Source organism: Thunnus thynnus, chromosome 3, assembly GCF_963924715.1.
Source record: "Thunnus thynnus chromosome 3, fThuThy2.1, whole genome shotgun sequence".
Lineage (NCBI taxonomy): Eukaryota > Metazoa > Chordata > Actinopteri > Scombriformes > Scombridae > Thunnus > Thunnus thynnus.
The window spans coordinates 30,603,580-30,610,872 of record NC_089519.1 but is presented as its reverse complement, the minus strand read 5'-3'; the positions used below and the strand labels follow the sequence as shown (position 1 = coordinate 30,610,872).

Sequence of the window (7,293 nt, the reverse complement as noted above, 5' to 3'; positions counted from 1 at the left end):
AAGAGCAGGTTTATAGAGAAATGACTGAAGCCAGAATGGACTGTTGGTCAGTGTGAGGGCGGCTAGCAGACATGCTGCATGTAGCTCTGATGCCAAAATTAAACCTCCTTCCTCATTATAATTCTTAGCAGAGCCACAGATAAACAATTTATGTAGTGCAGCAGTAGTTTAGTTTTTGATGTCATATTTTGACATGGAGAACCTTCATATTTACTTTAAGGTGTCATTGTTTCTCATTTTTACGTAATGTATCGGCTCATCATGCAACATGCAGCAGTGTTAAGCTGCATCAAGTTATCATAAAAAGGTGTCAAAGTTGTCATGTTGGTCAGAGAGGTGTGAGGTCGTCTGTGTTTGTTTCATGGTGAAAGAAAAACACTTGTGAAGAGGAAGCTGCAGACATAGTTTTTATGTTCACATCATACACTACAGAACATGCAGAGTAGAACATGTTTCCGAGAGCAAAATAAGTTTTACAAAAGCATTTTTACAGTTATAGCTGCAAATCAAACAGAAAGCACAGTAATACAACATGAAGCACACCAGAAAAAAACACAAAACGCTTCAATAAGCTTACATGGCATTGCATTGTGGTCTGGCAATGCCATTGGTTAATCTACTATAAGTATCCTGTTCTCAATGATGCAACATGTCCGTCAACAATCCACAACAAATCTAAAAATCTGCACAAAGCAAGACAGCATGTGAAAATGTGGTCCAAATATATACATCATACTTCATCTCATTTAAATGTTCTTTGTGTTCCACTGATGAGGGACACAAGCCAAAACACATATGTATCACAATAATTGTTCTCTATATTATAAGTGTTGTCTTCTTTCTAGCAAATGTGAAAAAATCTTCAGATACACTCGATCTGCTGTCTCAAAGTGTTCAGTACTTTTGGGTAACTGCTGTTAAACATGGAGTGGAGTGTAACGGTGCCAGAGATTAGAAACCTTGAAATGTGACATTGAAGTCTGGCATATATCAGGCAGAAAGTTTTCCCACTGTGAAACATCTCACCAAGATTTATTAACATCAGACCTGTGGTGTGTCAGATACACCCCAACACTATATGTGTATTGACGGGTTGTTGAAAATAGTACTGTTCAAGATGAGCAAGGTCACTAAGTGGATCTTGAATCAGTTGTAATCATTGATCACTTTGGGGTCCTGTTGGGTCTAAAGTTGACAACAGCACAAGCAACATCGTCCTGTTCTTTAGGCTGGTGTGGCTGGACGTTGGAATAGAGAGGATGTGTCTGGGTCTCAGAGAAGTAGACTCTGCTACAGTGAAGATCATCCTGCTGTGTTGGTTGGGCTGAGATGTTTTCATTCACAGGACCAGGGTTTAACTGATGAGAAGACAAGACAAATATTAGTTTACATTGTGGGGCACTAAACCTCTAGTAATAATAAGTAACTGCTGACCTCACAGCCTTAGAAGGATAATTAGCTTGTCTAAAATATGTTTATTTTCTTTTACAGATAGTTTTTAGGTCAGAGTAATCTTCATGATATCAATGATAAATGATTAATGAATGAATGAATGATTAATCCATATCAAATGATTTACAAATGGCTGATTTGTGTTGGAAGACTAATGTAGCTGTGTAATGTGGACTGCAGTAGAAGACATTTTAGCTCTACAGCACATCTACGCTGCAAAATTTGGACCCATAAAACTAATGGTACTGTACAATGTAGTTCTGTGTTGTTTTGTGTAACTTGAAGGATCATCCCATCTGAGGGGAAACAGGACAGATGAAGGTGATGTTTTTCCAATGCAGCAGAATTGAAAATATTCTGTTCTTTGAGAAGGAACCACAAGTCCTGCACACTCAGGTAAAAAAATCTTACTTTCTTGAAAGTCTACGAAGGTCCGAAGTGTTTTTAATTAATTAAGTAAAAATGACCCACAATGTGAGTTTTAAATCTTAGTGACCTGTCATTAAAGCCAAACTGAAATTTGAATTCTCTCTGCTTTTTGTGAAAGGAAATATAAACAATCATGAAACTGCAGATATTGTGTATAATTCTCAGTGTTTCAAAAGAAGATCAAACCGTTTTTGGACATATTTACGGAAACAGTGTCTTAGCTTCAGGCCTGTGGGTGGGTGTTTCCCTTTGTAGCAATTGACTGACATTTGAATGCTGTCGTTGTAAGGAGACACGCTGTCAGCTCGCTGCTGCTCAACTGACTAGAGCACGTCATACTCTGTATAGCCTCTGATGTTGCTGATAAAGGGAAAAAAACATCTTGTATCAGGAGGTTTTTTCCCCTGATCAACAGTTTGTATGATTAAGTCAATGAATAACAATAAAAATACTTTTCCCCATTTAAGGTTTCTCCATGAGAATTATGAACACTGAAAATAATGATAAAACAGTGTTTAGTAAAGAAATAACCTGCAAGAAAAGCATTTAAACAGGGTTGTTGTCAGTAATGTTATGTTATTTAGTAGAATTGTTTAAATTATTTTATTTTACCTGCTCCATATTGTCTGATGTTTCAAGTCTAGGAGAACGGCTGGAGGACCTCTTTCTCCTGTTTAGTGAGATGAGTGAATATAAAAATGAATAGATGATGTCAGGTTAGTGTGTAAATGTCATGACTCTGCAACAAAGCTCATTGTTTCTCACCTAATCCAGAGGAAGACAGTAAGTGGTATTATAACCAGGAGAGCAGCAACAACTCTTGCAACTGCTGCTGTTGATGTTCCTGTGATACTTTGGACAGTGAGAGTCTTTTCACCAGAGTTGATGTTTTGGTGGGTTTTGACAGCACATGAGTAGTTTCCTGCATGCTGAATGCTGACTGGGTCTAGAACCAGGTGTTTGTTTTGTCTCTCTGGCATCGTCAGAGGTCGACTGTTCAAGTACCAAATGTAGTTTGTGTCGTCAGTCAGAGGACAGCTGGTACTGCAGGTCAGTGTGACTCTCTGGCCCTCTGTCACCACAGCAGGATACAACTTAACTTCCAAGTCTGAAAGATGATTAGATTAGTCAGTAAATGTAAAAGAGACGTAACATCTCAAAAGTCCTCATACCTAAATTACAAACTAGGTTTGTCACTATCCTTCAAAACAACCCAGATGACATGATGATAAAACAACAACTCATATACAGTAAGTGTTTTCTAATCTGCCACTCCTATGTTTAAGGTACAGACAGGTTTAGGTATCTATAACTACTGGTCTTAGTTAAAATCACCATCATGGTTAAAAAAATGCTTTGTAGAAGATGAGACATGAAGCACAGACTCCTGTGTCAGAGTCACAGCCTTTGTGGGCTCATCCATCCATTCTGATCTCCTCTCTAACTATGGTGGCTGATAGAGCTCAATGCACTGCAACTTATTAAAACACAAACAAATGAAGACCTTCAACTTTTTGACACATATGTGACATCAAGAAATACACTGCAAATAAATAAACAATGCAAACTGTACAGAGTAGTAAATAGGCTTGTAGGTTACACACAAAATCAAATTTGAAACTAAAACAAACATTGTTAGCTCATTTTTGAACACCAGAAAGCAAATCCTGACATCAGTTTTTCATGTCCCCCAGACACTTCTTTATTTCAGTAACTTCCCTTTTATTTGCTTGTGTTTCCTATATTTGAAGCACATTTCTTTATACTGTGTGTCAAAGTGGTGAAAATGTTTTCTTCATTTGCCTGTTTACATGCATTTTTTTTAAGTTGCAGCATGTTGAGCTCTCTCTCTCTCCTACACTGTTTTAGTGGAGATACAACTTCTACAATGATTTGACACATTTAAATATGCATGATGTTTTAATTAGACCATTGAGACAGTAGACAGAATACAGGCTCCTAATTTAGCCAAAGTTGTGAAATTAAGATTTATCTGTTAAAGTTCTTAAAACTGTGAATAATTGGACCATGGCTTCACTGTGAATGATTTATTGTGTGATATCTAAGAAATCACTGGTCTGATTTTGACAAAACACAGATGCATCTCAGGTGGTGCATGACCCTGCATACAGGTTATTGTGTGCACTTAATTTAGCCACAGTTACATCGTTTTGACTTTCTACTCTTTTGTTAGTGTTATCATATTAAGCACGAACCAGCCTTTAGTCCTCTTGTAGGCATTAAAAAGTAAAGTCTGCTGACTGCTGTTAGTACATGGTGAGGGAGCAGCACAGTCTCTATTGAAAAGTATACAGACAGGAATTACCTGAGACAATCAAAGTCACTCCAGGTGGATCAGCCCTCCATCTCCGTCTATCTTTTTGGAGTCTGAATATGTATTCTGCTGAGTCAGTCTTGTTCAGGTTGTTGATTCTCAGGATGTGCTGGTTGTTCATGTTGTCATGATACTGCATGCGAACTGCATCCTCAGTCGGCTCCACAGCTTCCTCCTCAGGACTACTCTTCATTTTATACCAAACTTTAGACACAGGCTGCTGGTTGTCAGGATACAAATATTCACTTGAAATGTCCACTGAAGAGCCTTCCAGGGCGCAGATTCTCCTTCTGATGTAATTTACACTCCAGCAGTTATTATAATCAACACCTGAAATATAAATTAAAGACATAAAATAGGGTCACTCTAAATAACTACTAAAGTTTTGTCTTTATGGCACAATCTCTACAATGAAATGGTTAAGTATTTTTTTAAATTTCTAATGTGTAATTATTGTGTAATTATTATGTGTTGTCGTTATACAGACTGTGATTTAAAGCTTCACAAGTGAGTCATATCAACTCAAACACTAATCAGCAGTTCATGTTGTCTTTAATAAGACACACTGGTTACCAGCAGATCACCTCCATCACTGACTAAATCATAAATCAGATAATGGATTAATAACACTACAAAGAAAATGAAAATGAGGTTGATTCAACACCTCTGAAATATATTTCATGTTGCCCAATAAGCATACAAACTAAAGACAAATGTGACATCCTATAATATAACAGTAATAACAGACTGTAAGTTGGTTTATACTCACAGACTTCAGCAGAGTGCAGATCCTCGTGGTCTTTGACAGCACAGGAGAAGATATCAGCAGAGGAGCTGTGAACTAAAAGCTGCTGTTTCTTCTCAGACATTAAGAGTCTGTTCTTGTACCATCTATAGGCAGTTTGGATGTCAGTCAGTGGACAGCTGGTGTTACAGGTCAGTCTAACATGGTACACATCTGCAGGAGTCCTTTGTAGACCTACTTCTGTTAGGAGATGTTAAATACATTTTTTCAACAGTTCAGGTGTGAATTAATTAAAAATGATATATTGATTAAAAATTTATTAAAGTGTGGTTAGTGCAGAAAAGAAGAATGTGTGGAACTGTAGTAAACATGTCAGTAACAGTAAAAATTAGAAAAGAAAGAAAGCAAAGATATGACATGAAAATACTGATATGAAAATAAATGATTCATGGTCAATTAGATGTCTGTTCTTAAAATATTGTTTTAAAGGTGTTCTAGGTGTGGGGGGTGGGAGTGGTGTTTGTGTAAATGTTTGTGGATGTTTGGAGAAAGTTAACCTCTGGGATATGTGATGGAGCAGGACTCATCCACTGATGTCTGCTTTTCAGAACACATTCTTCCTTTAGCGTAGGTCACAGTAAAGCAGGTCGATGTGACAGAATCTGAACAAAAACAAACAAACATTTAGTAATTTAACTGTATTTCATAGGCTTTATAATTTAAGGCAAAGCTTAAATAGTAAAAATATTCTTGAAAGTGTTTAACTTGAAGTTTTGTAACATGAAAAGGAGCCAAATGTTGTCACTCACCCACTGAGACTTCAGGAGCTCTGAGATCCTTGTAGCCTTTGATAGCACAGGAGTATCTGACTGCTTCCTCACTGCTGACCAGCTGTTGGTACCAGGGAGACCAGTCCTGATAGAGAAACTCTCTGTTCTTGTACCAGATGTAGGTTGTAAGGTTTTCAGTCAGAGGACAACTGGTTTTGCAAATCAGTGATACTGTCTGTCCCTCTGTGGCAGGAATCACCTTCACCTGCAGATCTGAGATGATGGTGAATAATGTAAGAATTCATATTCTGATTTCATTCTTAAAGTAATACATTCGTGAAAACCACTGTACCTGCAACACGGAGGAAGATTTCACTTTGCATGCAGTCTTGTGGGTTTTCTGCATTCTCACTACAGCAGTAAGACTTTGCATCATTGTCTGTCAGATCTTTGATTCTTAGAGTTGGATGACTCTTTTCAGACATGTTGTATGTTACACGATTTTCATCTGCAAACAGCTCATTGAGAACAAGCTTGGAGCCAGCCTGGTATACAATGAACCATTTCCTGCTTGAAGTGGGATGTTGAGCTGAGCAGGGCAGATCCACTGATGAACCTTTTAAGGCACAGATGCTTTTGGCTTGTCCCTGAACCCCTTTAACAGAAGCATTGATTCATAATTATAACATTCTTCTAGTACTAATCACTGAATATTGATAGTATGAAATATTATAAATGGAGGACATTTGATGTATAATCTGCAATTTTCTTCAAGTTGTGCACACTTTAACTCCTATAATCAAGTAAATCATTATTTACAGATTACAGTTAATAATCTCATATTGCATATATCATGTTTACAGTCATTATATAAGAAGAGATAAACAATAATTCATACCTGAGATGCACAGAATGAAAGCCATAAACACACAGCCAGCTTCTGCCAACAACATGGCTGTTGTAGTCCCTCCGCTTCTAAACACAAAGTTGATTATATTAATTTTTTAATGGCCTTACCACACCTGCTGTGTTTATGAAAGCTCATAAAACATCAAATCTATAAATAAATGGTCAAAATCAACAGCAGTCCTCTTACAGAGTAAAGACTTAAGAGGACAGAATGGACTGTTGGTCATTGTGAGAGTTGCGGGCAGATGTACAGCATGAAGCTCTGACACCTAAAATTCACTTCCTTCCTGCTTCTTCCTCTAGTACAGAATCTACCTCACATAGTTCAGTCTTTATTTGATGTCATATTCTGACAAGGAAAACTCTGACTTTAACTTGGGGGTGCCATTATTTTTCTTACTCTGTATCTCATCACAATTATTACTGTTATTTTCTGTTTTTATAGTGTATTGGTTCTTCATGCCAGATATTTTAGTGTTAAACTGCATTATATTTTCATTGAAAAGTTGTAAAAACTACTGACGTGAGAACAGAGAGATGTGAAGCTGTCTATGGACGGTGATGGTGGTTTCTGTGGTGGAAACTGCAGAAGTTTATGGTAACTTAAAACACTGCAGATCATGCAGAATACGACTAATAATAGTATAATATGT

The 7,293-nt window shown here is 37.2% G+C and overlaps 1 protein-coding gene across 1 annotated transcript; it reads right to left on the bottom strand.

Moving 5' to 3' along the window:
- Positions 1–406: 406 nt before the first annotated feature.
- On the bottom strand, positions 407–6,939 carry LOC137180108 (uncharacterized). The gene is made up of 9 exons (XM_067585332.1): positions 6,630–6,939; positions 6,084–6,386; positions 5,771–6,004; positions 5,519–5,623; positions 4,986–5,201; positions 4,208–4,546; positions 2,647–2,989; positions 2,494–2,551; positions 407–1,358 (listed from the first exon to the last, which is right to left on the bottom strand). The coding sequence occupies exons 1-9, from the start codon at positions 6,682–6,684 to the stop codon at positions 1,164–1,166; spliced, it is 1,848 nt and encodes a 615-aa protein (XP_067441433.1). The 5' UTR covers positions 6,685–6,939; the 3' UTR covers positions 407–1,163.
- Positions 6,940–7,293: the final 354 nt, after the last annotated feature.